Below are 20,156 nucleotides of genomic sequence, written 5' to 3'. Positions count from 1 at the left end.
CAAAGCACTTTACAAAGGTATCTGTATTTTACAGGTGGGGAAACTGAGGCACAGAAAAACAGTTACTTGTCTGTGGCCTCATTGATAGAGTGCTGAACTGAGACTTGGAAGATGTGGGTTCTCTTCTTGTCTCTGCTGGGTGACCTTGGGCAAGTTACATCCCTGCTCTGCACCTCAGTTTCCCCTGTTACAGGGGGGTAATGATACTGATCTCTCATGTAAAGTGCTTTGAGATCTACTGATGAGAAGTGGTAGATAAAAGTCAGGTATTATTAAGGTCACATAGTGAGTCAATAGGAGAGCTGGGATGCACACCGAAATCTTCTCAGTCCTAGTCTGCTTTTAACCACTAGACCATACTCCCTAAGATAATGCCAGTCAGGCCTCTCATGAGGGAGGAGGGTGGAAGATCTTTGCATTTTCATTGAGAGCCTCTCTCGTTTTACAGTACCTTCCATTCCCTTTAGGATGCCATCTGAAGGCTGACACCAGCACTGCTGTTGACATTCACCTTCCAGAATAAGGAAGGCCCACTTTCTTTTACTCTCACCTCCCACTGTGAGTAAAACAGGTGCATCCTTGAGCCTCTTGAGATCAACCCTGGAGCACTGCCCAGCAACACTGGAGTGGGCAGAGGCCCCATGCAGTTTCTGCTTAACTATTTGTGTGCTATATTGGAGGAATTACAATATTTCTTTAAAGAGACTGCCATCTCAGTGTTCTCAGTCTCTGCTCTCATGCTCCCACTTTGAGAGAGGGCAGAACTCCACTAATAATTAAGCCTTTTCACCCTCTGAGGCAGAGCTAGGAGAGGTCATCCATGTCTTGTGGTAGAAGCATGAAACCCAAGAGTAAGAACTATGTGAGAGGGTGTCTTCAAATAAGGAGATTTCCAGGCAATGACTTTTATTACTTACTTGTAATTTCAAGAAAGAGAATGATAGGAAAGTAATTTTCCCTAAAAGCACTGGCTCAATATAGAAGCCAAGAGGCAGTTGTCAGTGGGCCTATATTGCTTTTAGAATTGTTGGTGATCAGGGGAAAACAAAGGAAATTCCAAATAAGATAGAAGGAGAAAATAGAAGAGAATGATACTAGAGCCCTCAAAATACACCTTATTGGACCCAGCAGAGGAACACTCATTTTAAATACAAATTTACCAAGATAAAGACTGTGCTATAAATAGGTAGCTAGTTAGCTAGCTATCTACATTACTTCCCTGTTTATTACTATAAAAAACTGACATCAGTATCATTCAACTGAATAATTTGTGGGGGCGGTTGGGGGTATAAAGTTCATTTAGAGGACACCTGGCAGGTATCATCCTTCCCACACAGGAAATGTTTTGAAAACAACATGCCATTTCATGTAATTTGGTGCCTTCCAAAGAGCAGGCCCCTGATTGATGCTACAATAGCATAAAGCTATTGTGAGAGAGGACTGATTTTAGTGGAGTTAATCCTGGTTTGTTTACACCCATGTAAGAGAGAACAGGATCAGGCTTTTTGTCTCCTGAACTAGACTTTGGAAGCAGTGGTAAAAGCCACTCTAGGCAGAGATTGTTTAGCACAACTTTGCAAGATTTGCTAGACCAGGCAGGAAATCTGTCCATTTCCAGCTATTTACCATGCCGCTGCATGATATGGGAAAAACCCAAACCTGAACGAAAAAACAAACAAACGAAAACCCTTCCCAGGAACATTCACCGGACCTACAACCCCATCTCCTCCCCAACCACCAAGCCCCCCCACACACAGCCTGGCTGAGCGGCCAGGTAGGACTTGGCAGGCCCCTGTCAGCAGTGGGCAGAGTTGGGCTGGGACAGTCCCTGCTGAAGGCGAGGGAAGCTCCTTCCAACCTCTCCCACTTGAACCTCCTCCACCAAAACCTCCCCTCGACCCGCGAACCGGGGGGGAATGATGGAAAACTCTTCACGTGGCAAAGAAACGAACCTCCCCCCCGCCCATTATTTCAAGCCACTTCCCCGCATCGCTGCCTCCCTCGGGAGGATCGATGGAGATAGGAGGGGACTGCCACACATCGCAGGGCCGTGAGTGCCTGTGCCTGGGCGGGGCTCCCTGCCCTCTAGGGAGGGAAGAGGGGGCTGTGCTACGGCCAGCAGGGGGCGGCCCCTGCCTCGGTGGCTGCCCTGCGCGGAGAGCGCGCGCCCAGGACAGAGCGGTGGGCGCCGCAGCTGATCCCAGCCCGGCTCCAGCCGCGGCGGCACCTGCTGCGAAGAGGGAGCGGAGCGGAGCGGAGCTGGGCGCGCGGCTGGCCGAGCCGGGCCGGCAGGCTGCGGGCTGCGCGCACCTCCCCATACCTGCGCTGGGAGCGGCGCGCGAGGCGGGGCTGGAGCTGGAGCTGGACCTGCCGTTTCCGTCCTGCCAGCCGCCTCCTCTGATTGATAAATAACTTCAGCCGCCCGGGGTTGGGTGCAAAGGTCGTGTCCGGCCGGCGGAGCGAGGCGGACGCTCTCGGGTTGCCCGTGGCCGGGAGCCATGTCGCCCGGTCCCGTGTGAGCCGGGACCCTCGGCTCCAGCAGCTGCGCGGCTGGGGTGGGCGCCCCGGGGGGCTGAGCCCTCCCGCCTCCCCGCGCTCTCCATCCCCGGCCGCGCCCCGCCGAGGACATGTCGGTGTCCGAGCTCTACACCAAGGTGAGCAGGGCGGGGCGGGGCGAGTCCTGGGCTGGAACTTCCCCCGGGGACCCTCCGGCCCCGCCGCCCGTGCGCGCTTTGGGGCGGCTCGCGGCGCCTTGGAGCGGGGGGTTGGTTTTCTGCCTTCCCTGGGGAGGGGGGGCCGTGTTTGAAAGGTGGTCCGAAGTTTCGCGCCCATGAGACGAGAGGGCAGCGGCCCCGCACCTGCCTGCCTCTCCGCCGCTGCCACCGGCCCTCTCGGCCTCCCCCTGGCGCTGCTGCCTGGTGCCAGGCTAACGTGGTGCGCCCAGCTCCCGGCCCCTGCGTTGTTGACCTTCCCCCTGGGCTGCCCCCCGCCGTGCAACCCCCCTAGAGAAACCTGCCCCTGCTCCTTCTCTGCGGCAGGGCCACCTCCTTCACGCGCACTGTCTGCAGGACAGGTCCTTCCTCCCCGTGTGCTGTACCATTGCCCCCAGCCTGTAATACCCACCCTGCCATTTCCACCGACTCATCCACTTTATTGCCCCTCTCGACACAAAACAAGACCCCTGCAGCTCTTCCCCTCATTCTGCAGGGTCATCTCTCCGTGCACTGCCTGGCTAGCCCTCTCTTTGCTGTCCCTTCTTCTTCCCTTGTGTTCTCCGATGTCCCCTCCAGGCCATAGCTGCAGGACCATCATGGTGACACTGTGTATGGCTGGCAATTTATTTCCTCTAAAAGGCTGATGATTTTTGTCAGGGGACGCAGCTGCAAGTTATTGAGTGGCTGGGAGTATTAATCTGCATAAAAGCCAAGTTGCCATGAATCAGTCATTTTTTCTATAAAGTGGGGTGTGAATTTATGATCTGACAGGTGATTTCTAATATGTGGGGGAGGGGTTGGAAGGAGGTAGGAGAAGTTTAGATGGAAAAGGCTAGTAGGTTGCTGCTGAATTTGGTAGGATTGTGTAGCTAAGAAAGGTTGGGCTTGTCAGCAGGAGGAGGGGGAAGAGCCTGGAACAGGTGTACAGAGAAACGGAAATTTCAGAGTTGTTGCTGCAGTTGGCACATCAAAAGTTAGGGACTGGTGACACTTTCCAAACAGTGGCAGACAGTATGGATGTGTTGGTGACAGCCTTTTAATGGAATGTGCTGGCTATTTGCTTTGCTGGCTCTAAAGCAAAAAATGCCCCTGTGCCTTCTTCGGCTGGCTGAGTGAAGCAGGCTGGGCCATGCTCCTCTCCTCGGATTGTTGGATCGTGTAGGAAATGTGGACAGTCCCTTGCCTGGCACAGAGGGCGTTCCTTACTGTACAGGTGGGGGTGTGTGTGTGTGTCAGTGAGTCTGCCTGGGAAACCTGTAGCAGGCTAACTATTGTTTGCACTGGGGGAAGGACAGAGTCTCACTGAAACAACCACAAGGAAGAGCCTTAGGTGGCATTTTGGAGTGAGGAACCAAGTCAGGGACTTTTGAAAATTCTCATAATTTTCAAAAAACTAGCTGGTATCCTCCTTTCCTGTAGCACAGATCAGGCGGGGAGAGATCCATCATTCCCATTTTGTTTTTATTGCATCAGGCACCCACATAAGGTTTTTTAAAAATCAAATTTCTTTTTTAAAGAAACCTTGTCAATATAAAACGAACAAAAGTGGTGACAGCTTAATGATGTTGTCTAGTTCAGATCTTTAGCCTTATATTGTCTGTGCTGCCTCTTGGAGTGAAATTGTACATGAATTGTTGTATGCCCTCCATGGGATACTCAGAAATAAGATGTCTCTCATGAGACCAGACATGAGCAAAACACTTTAGCTTTGGTGTATATCAGCATTAGTAGTAACATAGAAATTTTATGGCTTGTATACCCAACAGGTTTCATTAACAACCTCTAAGCAAAATGAAAAAACACCCCCCCCCCATTTATAAATTCTAGAAATGGTAAAACTAGGCTGAACAACATAAAGTAATATTATTAAAATCCATTGAATGCTGCTGTTAACCCTATAGTATATGGTGCAAATTCTATTAAAAAGAAAGAAAGTTAACAAATCCTGCCTTTAAAAAAAAAAAAAAAGTACGTTTTGGAGTGAGTGGTTGTCTATCGGTTTCACAGCCAGTATCAATATTGATACGTATCTATCCTATATAAACTCTGTGTGAGAGCCAACACTGAACATAGTAGATGCACTGTGATGTGGGGGAAGGAAGTGTAAAGGGGAAGTTTTTGCAGACATTGCTGTTTGGTTGTCGTTTTCTTAATGTTTATTTGCTAGCTGCTCAAGGAGAGATGTAAACAGGAATATATTCACCCTCAGAGATGGTGTTCTAGTGGGCTTAAAACAACCTATTTGACTGGATACTTTTTCACTTGTGCAAGCAGAGGAGTCATCTCTTCTGCAAGCCCAGGGGAGTGCTGGGTCTATGACATTCTCCCTCCCTGATTCCAGTGAAGTTCCTCTATCTTTATAGATGGGCTGCAGGGTTGGACTCTGAGTCAGGAGGAACAGGACTAGGGAGATGGCCACTCCCTACCCATGCTGTCCCTTCCCAGAAACCTGCAGGTATTACCCAAGGGAAGTGTATGACCCAATCAGCATGATCTTGTTTTGTTCCTTCACTATGTAAACTTTCCCTGCCCATTCTTCTATTCCCTTCTGAGACAGGGTTAGGGTTGCAGCCAGCAGGGAGTGTTATAGGGACTGAAATATGTCTGGGGACTAGGAAAAAGTAGAAGGTCCTGGATGGTTCTGACCTTTGATGGATGTCCAAGATAAGATGATTTGCTGGAAACTTTTGTGAATGGGCTCTAATGGAGTTTCTTGTCCCTTATGCAAATTTTCCCATATAGATGATAGACTACCCCATAAAAATAGTTTGCCTCTCTGACGATCTCTTATGTTCTTGAAGCAGACTTGCCAATATTAGCATGCTAGCAATGGGAGATATTTGGAGAGGAAAATGCATCCCCGTTTTAACATTCTTGGAGTACATTGGTCTAGGAGAGAGTTTTGCAGGGAAAGTCTGGAAAACTGTAAATATGCTGATACATAGGAGTAGTTTGTTGGTTTTTTGTTCTCGTCCTACCCTTTTTCAGCTATTTACATTTTTTTACCGTATGCCAAACTTCTTTCTTTAGGAGAGCCATCCATTTACATTTTTAACTAAATCACTTGAATTGCAAGGGTTAGCAAGTTATTTATGCAAAGTACTGTGATTCCACAGTCTACCAATTGCTTGTTACACCAACATGCTCACTATGGCTGAGCACAGGGTGGGTACAAGAATTACTGCGTAATTGACCTTCTGCTTAAGATAAGTGGTGCATAAGCCTTTTGCTAGCACTGCACTTTGGGCTATATCTTGGCCTAAAGGAATAAATGAGGATGTGATATAGAGGGCCTTGCATGGACTTTCTGTACTGGGGTGAATTCCACGCTTTCTTTACAGGTAACATTGGACCTGGGTTTGATGCACTGTACTGTAGTCTTATAGTCTGCGTGATGATCACCTGTGAAAGTCTTTATCTAATTTGTTAACCAAATATGGTTTTTGTTGTCTTGTCTGAGATTCATACAGTTGACTTCTTTGTCGGTGGATGAATATATAGTACAAACACTGTCTATCTTGCTGAGATTGCAACTATGTCTTTTTTAAATAGAAATTCTGCATTAAACGTACTAAACATGCTAACGGTACAGTAATTGTTTAAAAATATGAGCCAAAATAGTTTTCTAGATCCTGATATTCCTAAAATCTATCATTTAATGATCTGTTAGAGGCAACTTAAGTATTTCTAACAGGCATTTTGTTTTCTGATACTTAAGGCCTATGCAAGAAAATTCATTAGCAGTATTATTGAAACTCACCTCTAATTCTTACTTTGCAATGAAAGGAAAATAACTTCTAAGTGACATTCCTATATGTGGTGTTGAGACTATCATGCCTAGATGCTGACAGATATCTAACATCTACTGTACAGTTGGATTAAAAGCACCTGGTTATGCAGAAAGCTGATTGCTGTTCACTCTGTATACTATGGGCCCATTGTGCAAAAAGAAAATAGGTACATAAACAATTAATTGTTCCATCTTTTGCAGGATTATTTCCTCACATGCAATCACTTGATGGGAAAATGTCTGCTGCTCCAACTATTTAAACTATTAGAATTACTGAGGGGAGTAGCTAACTAAACAAGATGTAATAAACGCTAGACTAGTTAATAGCCAGATTCTGCCGCTTTGCACTTTATTCCTTGATTTAAGTCTTTGCACCTTAGTCCTGTTGATTACAGTGCACCTACTGGAGAGATACTATTCAGCCTTAGTATCGGTGGCAGAATCTGGCCGTAAATAAATCTCATTATCCTATATGTATGATAGGAGAGGAGAGAAGTAAACTAATGTTTGCTAGATGAAGATCAATAAAATTTTCCTCCTAGTGAGGACTGTAAAACTGCGTTCATTGTCAGGCTAGAAAAGCTGACTGTTAACTACAGTTGTGATACATGCTGATCTATAATGTGTGCAAAGTTTTTATATAGTTCTTTGCTTTTGAAAAAAGTAGTGACTCGGTGTAGGAACAACATCAGAACAACAAACATTGTTTGTCAGCTAATTGTCATGACAGAGCATATTGCAGCAAAAGGAATACAGGGAAAATAATGAGGACTTTTTCCGGCTCATGTTTCATTAGTGATATGGGCTTGATGGGTGAAAGAATCAGTGTAATGAAGTGTCTGGAGTTCTCAGAAGGATAGTGCTGCTGAGCAAAGACGTAATTGGCAGCAATCCAGATCTTTATTTCTCCTGGATGTTTTGTGCTTGTTGTATACATTTGCTTCCCATTTTAAATAGGAAATACTTACTAATATTTGCTGTGTGGTAGTGCCCAAAGTGTACAGTTGGGATCGGGGCTCCGCATAGCTAGGTGTGGTATGAAGCTACAGCCCCTGCTTTGAAGAAGTCAGAGTCCTGAAGAAGAGCTTCGAGAAGTCCTTCCCTAGAGTGAAAATACTCTTCCATGTTTGAAGGGATGTGTCAGGAATTCCTTTTCCTCGCCAGATGTTTTCAAAGGGCCTGATGGAGAGATGAGCTGAGATGCACTTGAATGTTTTATGTGCTGTGCACCTCTCAGGAACATAGGTATTTCTATCCTTTTTAAGAGGTGAACATAAACTTTGTAATTTTTTTTAAACGAGGAAAGGTGCTGATTGTGTGTTATGAATATTGATTACTTGCTTTCATGCAGAGAACCCTGTCTCTGTGCTGTGATGTTTATGGTGCTTAATAAACAATAATAATATTTCAATGAGTAAAGAGTTGGGGAATTCTCTAAATATTGTCGGATGTGGGCACGTGAAAAGCTGCATGTAGCTGGCCTACAAATAACGTTTGCTGGAAAGGTATAAAGGTGCTGGCATTTTCAACAATTGGATTTTTAAGATTTTGCTTGGATCATTGTCAGGGTGGTGGTTCAGCACTCACAAGACTGGAACTAATTCTTTTAAGGAAACTATTCCAGTTGTCTTGCTCATGCATAGTTCTTAACGTCTTGCAGGCTCTTGAGTAGTGATTTTTCAAGAATTAGTTGTGCAGACTAATTCCGTGCAGTGTTGCTATATTGTTTCAAGGTTATGGAGGCATGTTGGACCATACTTCAGAGAGAGCTTTTTTGGCTGTCGACATTAAGTGGATCCAGGAGGAATCATGAACTGTAAGGGCCAATCCTGTGAATTTTATGCATTTCCTTGGACTGTTGCATTGTTTGTGCGATCATGTCTAACTTGTGGGAGTAAGGATTATCAGAATCGAGTCCCAAGAGCTGTGAAAGACCTGTTGGGTTGCTTATTCCACATGTCAAGTGTGAAAAGTCCAACGAAAAACACAATTTATTTTTCTTGAATGTTTTGATTATTGTAAGAAGTGCACAAAAGTGCAGTTACTGGAGCCTGAAGGCATGACTTGACAGCTTGAACAGACCAAAAAAGAATAATAGCAAGTTCCCTGACAGTAGAGGACAGTAAGCCTAATGTACAAATAGCTTTATCACATGTAAAAGACCTGGCCGTGAGATAATGTCGTCATTGACTTTTTAGAAAACTAACATTTTTCCTTTTAAAAGTGCCTGTATCTCTGATTGGAGATGAAGTCCTAAATAACAATCAAGTTTTAGGCTTCTGAACTAATGTAAAATGGGTTAAGAGGTCTTCTATAATGTTGCTAATAAATTACTATTATCCTGTTAAAGATGCTGATGATGGCACTGACATGGGGAAATCACTTCTCTGGTTTAATGGGGCCTTTCTGAAGTGATTGGGTTTGTAGTAAAAGTCAGTGTGCTATTAACTGTTATAAAACTACAGAATCCTAATGACAATGAGCAATTCAGAACTGGTAACTACTCTACTGACTTAGTTCTAATGGATACACCCTACAAATAATTGTCTAAGCACAAATGTTTTTTTAAATAAGCATCTCTGAGTTTATAAAGATTCACCAGTAGAAAAACCAAGGGCCTGATTCCGTTGTCACAGTTAACTTTGTAGTTGCACTGATTGATACTGGAATAAATTGGGCTCCAAATATGCACATCAAGGTTCTTGATGTGCAAGACAACCTTGTATATCAGATAGAGATGGGTGTGAACCCCAGCCCTAGATGTTTGTTGAGGAAGTTCTGTTCTGAATCTGAACTTTGTATCTTAGGTCCATCTGTAACATGAAAGAAGAAAATCCAGTAATTCAGATTCAGTGGGTATATAATGGAGCCCAAACCTGTTTTATTGGTGGACCCATCCTAAGCTATTTTTAACGGGAAGTTGTTCTTATGACTCACTATTGAAAAGTCTCCTATCTGATGCCTCCCTTTAACCCACAAAAGGAATGAGGCCAGCTACTGACCCCGCAGTCGCACAAAAACATCTTAATCCAAGTGTTACAGTAGGGATTGGAGTTATGGATCATAATACCAGGTAGTGAAAGCCTCCTATGATGCTTTGTCCTACGCTACTTATCGGGCAATACTTGGCCTATTGAATTGGCTGGATTAAGGAGTTCAGGATTGACCCATGCAGAGCAATACAAAGATCTACTCAGCAAGTCATTCCTGTTGATTCTTTGCAATGAATCAATAGGAAAATGCTTCACATAACTTACTCGACGTTATTAGATTTTTGGGTTTTTTTAAGCCAAGAAGATTTTTACTTATTAACATGCCAAGAACATTGAAAAAATCACAAGTGTGGTGCCATGATAATAGCCTTGAAATGAATGCATTGCTGTCCCAAACTGTGTTCTCCTTTGAATTAAAACATCTCAGAACAGTTAGTGTTTGTTTACACCCATGTGGAGGTAATTGTATGATGGCATGTCAGATGTCACTTGCTGGTGGATTCTCTGTACCTTAAAGTCTCTAAACTATGATTTGAGGACTTGAATAACTCAGTCATAGGACAGAGATCTATTACAGGAGTGGATGGGTGAGATTCTGTGGCCTGCACTGTGCAGGTGGTCAGACTAGATGATCATATTGGTTCCTTCTGACCTTAGAGTCTGAGTCTGTCACGTGGCCTGTAGTCATGTTTTACGCTTACATTACATATAGCGCATGAAGATCTGAAAGGACTTTAATGTTTGTTGAAGTCTGCAAATAGTCTTGTAAGGGTTGGTAAGTACAAATGGGCAGGGCCCCCACATGGGTGGGGGGGGGAAGAGTACACTTTACCGGGACCCCGGGGGCCCTGGCTGGGGGACCCGGAGGCCCTAGCTGCAACCCCCCATTACTATGAGGAAAAAGTTTTTCATTGCTCTTGAGATTGTACGTATGGGATGAGTGATTGTGGTATGTATGTGGGAGGGGGCCCGTGTTACAAGTTTGTACTGGGCCCGAAAAAATTCTGCTTGAGCCCTGCAAATGGGTAAAATGAGACCCAGAAATTCATTGACTTTCCTATGGCCATATATGGAACCACTGACAGATGGAAAGAGAATGTAGTTCTGCTGGTGTCCAGTCTATTGTTATAAATATTACAACTGTGTACCTTCATGCCAGGTTGTTTGTTCTGTGGTTAAATGATATACAGTAAGGAGGTTTTTGGGAACATATGTTACCTCTGCTTTTTCTGTGGTGATTCATGCTAAGTTTGCCTTCATCTTAAGTTATGTCCGCACAGAATCTGGGAGGTGTAATTTCTAGCTCGCTGCTTGAACTAGCACATGTGCGTTTACCCAACCTGGGAATTGCATCTCCCAGCTGCTGTGCAGACATACCCTAAGGAACCACAATAGTCAGAGCAGGTCTCTGTAGCATCCTAACTGTAGGGCCCAGTAGTATGAACAAGGCAGCCAGCAACTTGCTAAACTAAGACTAGTGTGTCCACGGTGCTTGGCCACAATTGATCCATATGAGTTTCAGGTGTGTGAGTACCGTCTGCGTTAACAGCCGAAGCGACAACTGGTACTTAACTCTCTCTTACATGAATACAGTCCTCAGTTTTGTTTAGCAGGGGGGTGGGGGAGCCAAAGCTTCGTTCGAAGAACTATTGAACATTGGCTTCTAAAAGCTGTCGGCATTGTTTCTGCAGCAAATGATGGGGCAGAGCCCTGGGTGGAGATTGGAGGGGGTTATGGGGTAGGTGTTGCCCCCACAAACTGTATATGTGGATAGTGGGAAAACAGCTAAAACCATGCTCAGGAGAAAAGAAAAAACTGGCCCTGGACCGTGTCCCATAAAGCTGTGGCAGAGTTGCGGGCCTGGCTCTAAAGGGTTCCCCATCAGCTGCAGCCTCGGACCAGGCTCTGCGCCCTGTACAGCCCCTGGCTGCCTGCTCTACCGGGGCTCTTACCTCCCCTGCAGTGATGGTGGCATATGGCTCCAGCCTGCTCCCTGCCAGGAGCAGCCACCAACCCCAGCGCCACACAGCCTGCCCCAGGGAGGTGCCAAAAACATGGAGGCCGCCAAGCCCAGGCTGGAGGACAAGAGCCGACATGCGCTCGCTGCAGCGCTGGGACAGAGGATGGGATGGGCCCTAGCCAGGAGGGAGATGCTGCTGCCTGGCTAGGGGCTGCCGTGTTACAAACCTGGGCAATAGCAGGGGGCCTTTGCTGGACCCCCCCCTTCTGTCAAGTGGCCTTTTGGCATTGGGATGGCAACAAGGGAGGGGAGGATGGGCTGGATCTTGGCAGCAGAACTGATTGCAATAGACAAATGACACCCTCCCTCTCCCAGGATCTGAAGGGGGTGGAGGTGTTGCAGTTCTGGGGCAGGGGCCATCTGTGGAGGGTGCATGGGGGCTCTGGCCACCTGGGCAGGTTCACCCCTCCTCCCCGCTGTCTCTCAGCCCCGCAGCAGCACACCTGGTATTTCCCAGGGCCTGGGGGGGGGGGGCAGGAGCGCTTGCTAGGAGACCCCCCCCCACTCCCTCCAGCTTCCTTCAGGGGCTGCTACAAGCTGCTGAAATGGGGCTTTCCACCCAGCGGAACAGGCAGCCCCCAGCCCAGAGCCTGGGCTGCTGCAAGGGTGCCCCTGGCTCTGCAACAGCAGCCAGCAAGGTGAGTTGAGCCCGTGGTTTTGGGATAAAGGTGCTTCCACCGGCTAAATTCCAGCCCTGCCCCTCCCCATGTGCTTGTGTCGGGCTGCAGCGCATCCCCTAGCAATAACGGCAGCCATTTAAATGCACGGGGCCTTACAACTGGTCAGTCTGGAAGTTAGACCGATACCTATTATTAGTATTAAGCCCCCTGCCCCCTCCCCTCTCCCCCCCCAATATAGAAATCAAACTGGGCCTATGGGCAAAGCAATGCACTGCAGCAGGTTACTACAGCGAAAGAGGTGATTCTTTGCTTAACGTCCAAATGGCAAAGTACAGCATCAGTAGGGCCATACTGGTAATCTCTTCTGCTGGAAAGAAATGACTGTCTCTGGGTGTAAGGAAGTTGGACAGCGCTAGTTGCTAAAAATCAATACAAGTGTCTTGCTAAAAGCTCTGCTGATTTGATGTGCTGTATTGCACTAACACAATCACACCATTATCTCCCCTGGAGCCTTTCCTTGCCCAGGGCAAAGGAAACTTGCAAGAGTGAGACTTCCAAAATTTCTGATAGGAGTTTGCTAAGTCAATGGACGCATTCTTCTGTGGCCCTAGTTACCAGCTCTCAAGGGGGAGGATTTACTAAAGCAAAGGAAAACCCCCTTAGTCTCCTTAACAAGGCGTTTGTGGGATGTTCAGCACCTCTGGAGGATCAGGCCCATAATGAGCGGTGGTAAAGAACAGAGAAGTAACACACATGTTCAAGAGCCGCACAGGCTGCTGAGGCAGCAGGGCTTTGTAGCATTTTATAGTCTAGGTCTATAAAATGGCATTGAAGAAACAGTGGCAGATGAAAGGAAAATTAAATGAATTAAAAAAAACAAACGTGATGGAGAAAATACAAAGCCAGTCTTGTTTGCTGTGTTGCTCAGCGGTGCCTCATCCTCACCCAGTTTTTCAGTGTAAAGGCTGATGGAAGTCCCTGTTAATGGCTCTGTTTTGTACCCTCTGCTCCAACTTCCCCCTTCATGGCTGCTGTCGCTTTGTCTCTTCTGGGGCATGGAGTGCAGACAGCCAGTCTAGTCTGGGATCCAGACTGGTCATCTCATCAGCGGTCAATTCTTGTAGACGCAATGGCAGCTGACTCTAGTACCCAACTTTATTGCCTCTTAGATACCTCAAGCCCATGAATTCAGGATGCAAGAGCCAGTCTCCCCCTCGGTAATCCACAGAACCAGCTCATCAATCCAGGGCAAGCTACTACACAAGATAAAGGGTAGGGAAAGTGCACTTGGATTTGGCTGCCAAATAATGGGCCTTCCCCCACTCAAGTTGAAGTCAAGGGCAAGAGTTACCCTGGCTTCAGTGGGAGTGGGAGCAGAAGAGGGCTTAGTCTGTGAATTAATCAACATGCAAGATCAGGACGGCAGAAGGGGACTCTAAGTTCCCATTAAATGGACAATAAATACCGGTGTTGGCTTTCATGTGAATAACATTCAGGTGACTTTTCTTTTTGATTCGCACCTCTGATTAGCTCTACTTGATTAAAATAATTTTTCCACGATAAGGCATCTAGTTGCTGGCATACTTCAGCCTAAGCCGCTATGAGAACAGCTCTGTCATTTATTCTCCATCACTATTTGTGGTGCTTTTGGAATTATTATTTATGCAGGATATTATCACTTGCCTAATTTAACCATAAATTTCTAAATATGCCTAAATAATAAGTAATTTACTACTTCCGAAAAGTAACACAGCATTTATAAGCATTTGCTCAAGATATTTGCAAATGGGCTAAATCCAGAGATGCTTAGCCCTATATTGGTCAACTCCAATGTGGTCAGGCAGATATTAGCAATGACCCTCTAAGAGTTTACTCTTATACTCTTTAACAAACAAGTGATGTCATTGCCAACTATTGACTATTTCAATTTGAGACAGTTCACCCTTATTTCCAGCCTGAATCCAGATAAGATTTACAACCACATTTCTCCAAAGCCTTTCCTCCCCTCCTCCTCCTTGTTGAACAGTTTTTTTCTGGTTGCACCTGGGGTTCACATAGGCTTTACTTTTAAGAGAATGCTGGTATGTGGGGTGGGAAAGTTCATGTTGGCTCCTTTTCAAGATGGATTCTCTTGGTTTTATGTAAAATCACCTATTTAAAGTCACTCCTATTAGTCACAGGCTGCCTTTTTAGAAATTTCCCCTTATTTCATTACTCTTTGAACCAGACATGCCCTCCCTACTTTCTTCCTTCTTGTAACTCCTTACTTTCAAGGCCTTTCTTTTACTTGCTAATTGGGGTCTTTTTTTAAACAAACTTAAGGGAACTTTAATTCTCTAATTTTATATTTCTCCTACAGATGTTGCTTTGAGGTGTGTTGATGACAGTAGAAATACTTGGTATTATTACACAGTTAGAATGGGACGCCTTAATTTTTAGAAATGTAGTTGTTCTTGCACAACATTGGGGTCTCTCAGTCTTGCTTAGGTCACCCTTTATTTAAGAGATTTATGGTTTGTCTTTTGAAGAAGCTTGTTTTAATGATGGCCTTGGAAGAAATATTAGAGAAGAGTAATATTCTAGTCGCTAGTGGAAGTGTTTGTAACTGCACATGCGTGTCTAACTTGCCTGCAATAACAGCAGCATTGGTTCAGTATTAATGTATTCAGTTGCTTTCTCGGTTAAATTCTGGGGTGATAAAATGTTCAGCCCAGATCCCAGCACTTCTTTGAATAGCTTTTGAAACTGGAAAGGAGCCTATACAGTTCCCAGAAATGCCAGAATCGATCTGCCTTCAACGTGAAAATTTAAGTGTGTAACAAATGTGAACTCATTTGTTTCTGGCTCATGCCTTTTGAGTTGGGTGTCTGCGTCTGATGGAGTTGTAATGCTAGTTCAGCCAGGATCATGAGTATATGTAACACATGTGCCATATGCCGCAAATGGAACATGGATCCTAGCTAGCTGCATGCATGGCCTAGCGTGCAAGACCGGTAGGGTGAACTCTGATATACTGAGCCGCCGTTGCTGGGGGGGGGGGAGGACAAATGCTGATGGAATCTCCCACAAGACCCTCTGAGAGGATTGTGAGGGATGGAACAGCCCGTATTTCATCCTTCAGTCAGGGTAAGAAGCACCAGGCAACACCGTAAATGGGCCTGATGTGAGTTTTGGCTGCATAGTTGGTGCACTGGCTACCCCTGAGGGAATTCTGCAACTAAAAATTAAAACTCTGTACACAATACTTTTACATTCTGCATATTTTATTAATCAAAAGAACACAACACAATATAATGATGCCATTTTAAATTATTTTGGTAATTTATTTAAAAATTACCCGTCATCAAGTATGTCTGCAACAATACAGACAACAAAGAGAGTCAGGAAATGTTTCTTGACCAATAGATTCCTGACTAGACCTATTAGCACATCTGTATGGCTCCGCAGAGCAGATGGCAATACTAATATTTTGATGTATGTCGAGCACAGAAGGTTTTAAGGGCTTGTCTACACAGCAAGGAGAAACGTCACTGGCTCGTGCCGTCTGAATCGGCCGCGCAGGCCTCAGACTAGGCTGTTTCGTTGCTGTGCAGACTTCTGGGTTCCGACTAGAGCTGGAGCACGGGGACCCTCTCGGCCTGCAGAGTCCTAGAGCCTGGGCCCCAGCAATAAAACAGAAAGACCCCGGACCCCTGAACCTCTGTGCTGGGGGCACTATGACAGCAAGTGAGGGGGACAGAGTCTCACACGCACGCCTGGCTCTGATCCTGATTCACATGTGGGGTAAGCAGGCTCTGCAGGGTCCAAGTGTGGGGGGGATCCCAGTGTGCGCAGTTCAGTGGGGTGTTTGGGTGTGTTTGGGGGTCTGGATGCACGGGGCTCATTAGGGGGTTCTGGGTGCAGAGGGTGTGGGACTTGGGGAGGTGAAGGTGATTGGGGCTCAGCACAGGGGTCTGGGTGTTGGGGGGTGTGAGGCTCGGTCGGGTGGGAATCCGGGTGCAGAGGGCCTGGATGCAGGGGGATGGGGCTCATCGGGGAGTCCGGATGTGGGAGGGTGGCTCAGCAGTGGGAGGTCGATGTGGGGGGATAGGTGCAGCTCCCCATACAGTGATTCCTCCCTCAGTGGCTGGGGAACAATAGGACAGAAAGCAGAGCAGGTGTGGAGCTTCCTGCCACTGGGGGAGGTTCCCAGAGGTGGGTCTGACCAAGCCCTGGGAGCAGCCCATGAAGGGGAAGTAGTAGCCCCAATTATTTCCTCTGCGTCTCCCCTCTCTCCCCAATCTAGCTGGGACTAACAACTGGACTGGCTGAAGTGTCCCCAGCCCTGCCCCTCCTCGGCTCCAGGTGCACTGCGATAGCGATAGAGAGTCTCGCTCACATGCCCCCCTCAGTGGTGATTTACGTCTCTGCTGGCTGCTCTTGGGTGCCCAAAATGAGGCGTCCACGCTGCCAGGGAGGGGTGCATGACCAGAAGTCATTTTCTGTGGGAAGCAAAGAACTCTGCAGGGGACATAAATTCTGCATGAATTCCCCTCAGGATAACTCGCTCACCATATGCCTGCCTGCCCGCCCCCAAATTCTCTGCCTTGCACCTACAGCGTCACATGGAATGCTGGACTCTGTATCCAGGACCTCATATCAGTCCTGCATTTGGCTCGGTGTGAGAGAAATGACTTCTTTATATGAGGTTTCCACTATACTTATTTTTCATTGGTTGTCTCTTTACCTTTGCTGATAGCAAGAAATTGCAGGCAGGTGGGAAAGATTGAGTACCCTGGAGTTCATTCTTTATTCTAGTTTTGTTGTTGTGCCAGAACTTTCTCCTCATCCCTGTTGTTTGGTGACAATTCAAAGTCAGTGCTTTCTCCCCAATGTAGGGGGATAAGAAAATACTATAATCCTGCCAATAGCTGCAAAATGACCACAGGGCACTGGTAATCATAAGAAATGTCACATACAAAATTGCAGGCATAAAACAATGGGTTTAAAAAAAAAAAGACAATAAAGAGACTTCTCTATCATATCTCAGCAATTCAAAATCATGTTGGTATTTCCTTTTATTTTCCTAACTTTACACTTGTAGGAAATGTAAGAATAAGAGCTTCTACCTATGCTTGAGGGGGTTGTAAATTGGACTAAAGAATACCACTCCTGTAAAAGATCCCAGTTCAGCAAGGTACTTAAACATCAGTCGGACTGTTTTGTGTACTTAAAGTTAATACAATGTTTAAAACTGGAGCCCAAGTTTAACAGGAATCATTCAAGGTCCATTCTCTGTCCCCAGTGCACCACATGGAAAACTTAAGGGTTGGGGCTTATCTACACACACAACTTATGCAGCATTAGTTTTCTCTTTTGAAACAGAAATAACAGCAGTACAATCCTTGCTAAGGGTGGACACAGTTACACCAATATGAATAGGCCTAAAGCCAGTTTATATTGCTTGAAATAATTAATCTAATGAAAACCGCCTACTCCTTGCAAAACAGAAAATGGACTCAAGAACAACCAGCCTGTGCAGCGCTTTATGTAAGGTCTGTGCAAATAACGTTCTGCATGTGCTGTGTGAGAGCAAATAGCGATGGCCACAGCTTTGATTATGTGAGAGGCTCTAGGACTTTGATTCAGAACATTACTTAAGTGCACTTAAAGTTGATCACATGCTTAAGTGCTGTCCTGAATCAGGTCAGAAGTGCTGTGATCTTTTTCTGTCTCCTTGATGAAACTGAGTGTGAAAATGGGGAGTGTTGGGGGAGCTGTTGTGCATTAATTTTTCTGTAGAATGTTGTGATTTCCTTTCCACTGCTGGAGTTAAACTTCAGGGTCACCTAGGAGTAGGTCTGTACTAGTGCTCTCACCATTACAACACCCCTAGTAGATCTGCATCAACTACAGTGTAATGATGAGAGACCTCTAGGGAAAAGAAAAGCTAGCTTAGATGAGGCTTGTGAAGCATGGGTGGGAACAGCGTTAGACACTGTGGCTGTATGAGAATGTTAGCCAGGGTTATTCAGTGTGCTTTATTTTGAACTATCCTCGTTGACCCTTTTGGAAGATGCAGTTATGCAGAAGCCTTTTTCAGGGTTGGGGAAGGAGGCAAATTTAGTCTCTGCATGACTGTCTTTTAAATGGCAAATCATTTTGCATATTGTATAAAATTTAGGATTTTGCTTACATTACACTTTGATCGTTTATGCTCTGTTTTCTTACCCTAAAGAATTGATGGCACCAGCAATCTGTTTTCTACTCTCCAGCACCATAGAAATCTCCTCCCAGCCTCTGGCTGTTCTTGGCAGCTCTGCTAATAATGGTATTATCAAAGCTGGCATATCAGCCAACACAGTTCCACTCACTGAAGGGAAGATGGCTTTTTTGTTGGACTGAATGCCACTTAACTTGGCCCTTTATGGGCCACTGTTCCCAAAATGGATACTGTTGTGTGTTGACAAAATGTTGGTTTGCTAAACTCCACTGAAAAGGGGACATTTTCCCAAGCATAGTTAGCTGTATTGAACCCAGTATATATGATCTTGTTTTACCTCACTTAAAAAAAATAAAAAAATGTATGAGTGAGAACATGGCGAAAAGGTGCATTCAGTCAAGGACCAGATGTACTTTGAAGTAAGCAGACAGGCAGTAGTACACCTGATACTTAAGCAGTTTCACTCTCATCACCTTTAATTGTTGAAATTATCAGTAAGGCCAAGAGAAATCTTCCTGGTCATCTTTTTGGGGGTGGGGAGGGGGTGGTGGGTTCTCTGATACATAAAAAAGGCCAAATCAGTTTTTTTGTTTCTTCCTCCCCTCCCCTATGTGTTTACATTATGAACATCAGACATGAGATTGTGATCTCACCAATGCCAATCTGGGAGTGTTCCCAATTAAGCCAATGGAGTTATTTTGGTTTTCCATGGGTGTAACTGAGATCAGACTCTGGCCCCTGATCTTTACATCCTTATATACTTGACAGAGAACTGGCATATTAGTGGCCTCATGACATCACAAGAGACTGAAAAATTAGCAGTTGAGAGGGGAATTGCAGTGTGAGCAGAGACCCCCAATTCCACGTTCTTAGGCAGAGATCTAGAAGTGACCTCCCATCTGTAAGTCTCTCTCTTTTTTTTTTTTTTAAGTTCCTTGTACGACATATCCCGGTCCACTCTGGTGAGTGGAGACCCAAGAACTCTAAATTTAAGCTTCTCCTCACAGGAAGTGTTTTTAGTCAGATTAAGACTCTCTGAGGAAGTGCGGTTGCTAACACCTATTTAACTCAACCCCCTGACACAGGCTTGAAAGGACAGCTCTTGGGAAAGAATCACTATCATTCCTCCTTCAGCCACATGCAGGGATTCTGACGCCTGATCTCCAGTCCCCTAAGGAGTCCTTCAAGAAAAATAATAAAAACTGGTTACTGACGCAGGGTGGCAAGACAGCTTTTCAGCCTTCTCTGTTCATTATAAACGAGCAAAAATGTGCAGAAGCCTATCTTTTCCTTTTGTAAGGTGGTTTGTGTTTTTTTTTTTTTTTTAAACCTACTGCTTTTCTATCCTGTTGTTTTCAGAAAGTTATAAAATGGTGAAAATTGTGGGGCAGACTGGTCAGCCTCACCTCAGTCCCTAGAAAAATCATAGAGCAGGTCCTCAAGGAATCCATTTTGAGGCACTTGGAAGAGAGGAAGGTGATCGGGAACAGTCAGCATGGATTCACCAAGGGCAAGTCATGTCTGACCAACCTGATTGCCTTCTATGATAAGTTGGCTCTGTGGATGTGGGAAAAGCGGTGAACGTGATATACCTTGACTTTAGCAAAGCTTTTGGTATGGTCTCCCACAGTATTCTTATCAGCAAGTTACAGAAGTATGGGTTGGATGAATGGACTATAAGAAAGCTGGCTAGATTATCAGGCTCAATGGGTAGTGATCAACGGCTCTGTCTAGTTATCAGCTGGTAACAAGCAGAGTGCCCCAGGGGTCAGTGTTGGGACTGGTTTTGTTCATCATCTTCATTAATCTGGAGGATG

At 45.6% G+C, this 20,156-nt stretch overlaps 1 protein-coding gene across 1 annotated transcript in view; it reads left to right on the top strand.

Annotated features, from left to right (window-relative positions):
• The first annotated feature begins 2,391 nt into the window (after window positions 1–2,391).
• MYO5B (myosin VB) overlaps window positions 2,392–20,156 on the top strand; it is a 364,799-nt gene continuing 347,034 nt past the window's right edge. Inside the window, exon 1 of the mRNA XM_067545400.1 lies at window positions 2,392–2,654. Within this exon, the coding sequence (XP_067401501.1) occupies window positions 2,628–2,654 (27 nt within the window). The 5' untranslated portion in view covers window positions 2,392–2,627. The remainder of the gene's footprint in view (window positions 2,655–20,156) is intronic.

This window comes from Emydura macquarii, unplaced genomic scaffold (assembly GCF_026122565.2).
Source record: "Emydura macquarii macquarii isolate MOO-44397 ecotype Brisbane River unplaced genomic scaffold, CSIRO-AGI_Emac_v2 contig_1045, whole genome shotgun sequence".
NCBI lineage: Eukaryota > Metazoa > Chordata > Testudines > Chelidae > Emydura > Emydura macquarii.
This window is presented reverse-complemented; position numbering and strand designations above follow the sequence as displayed.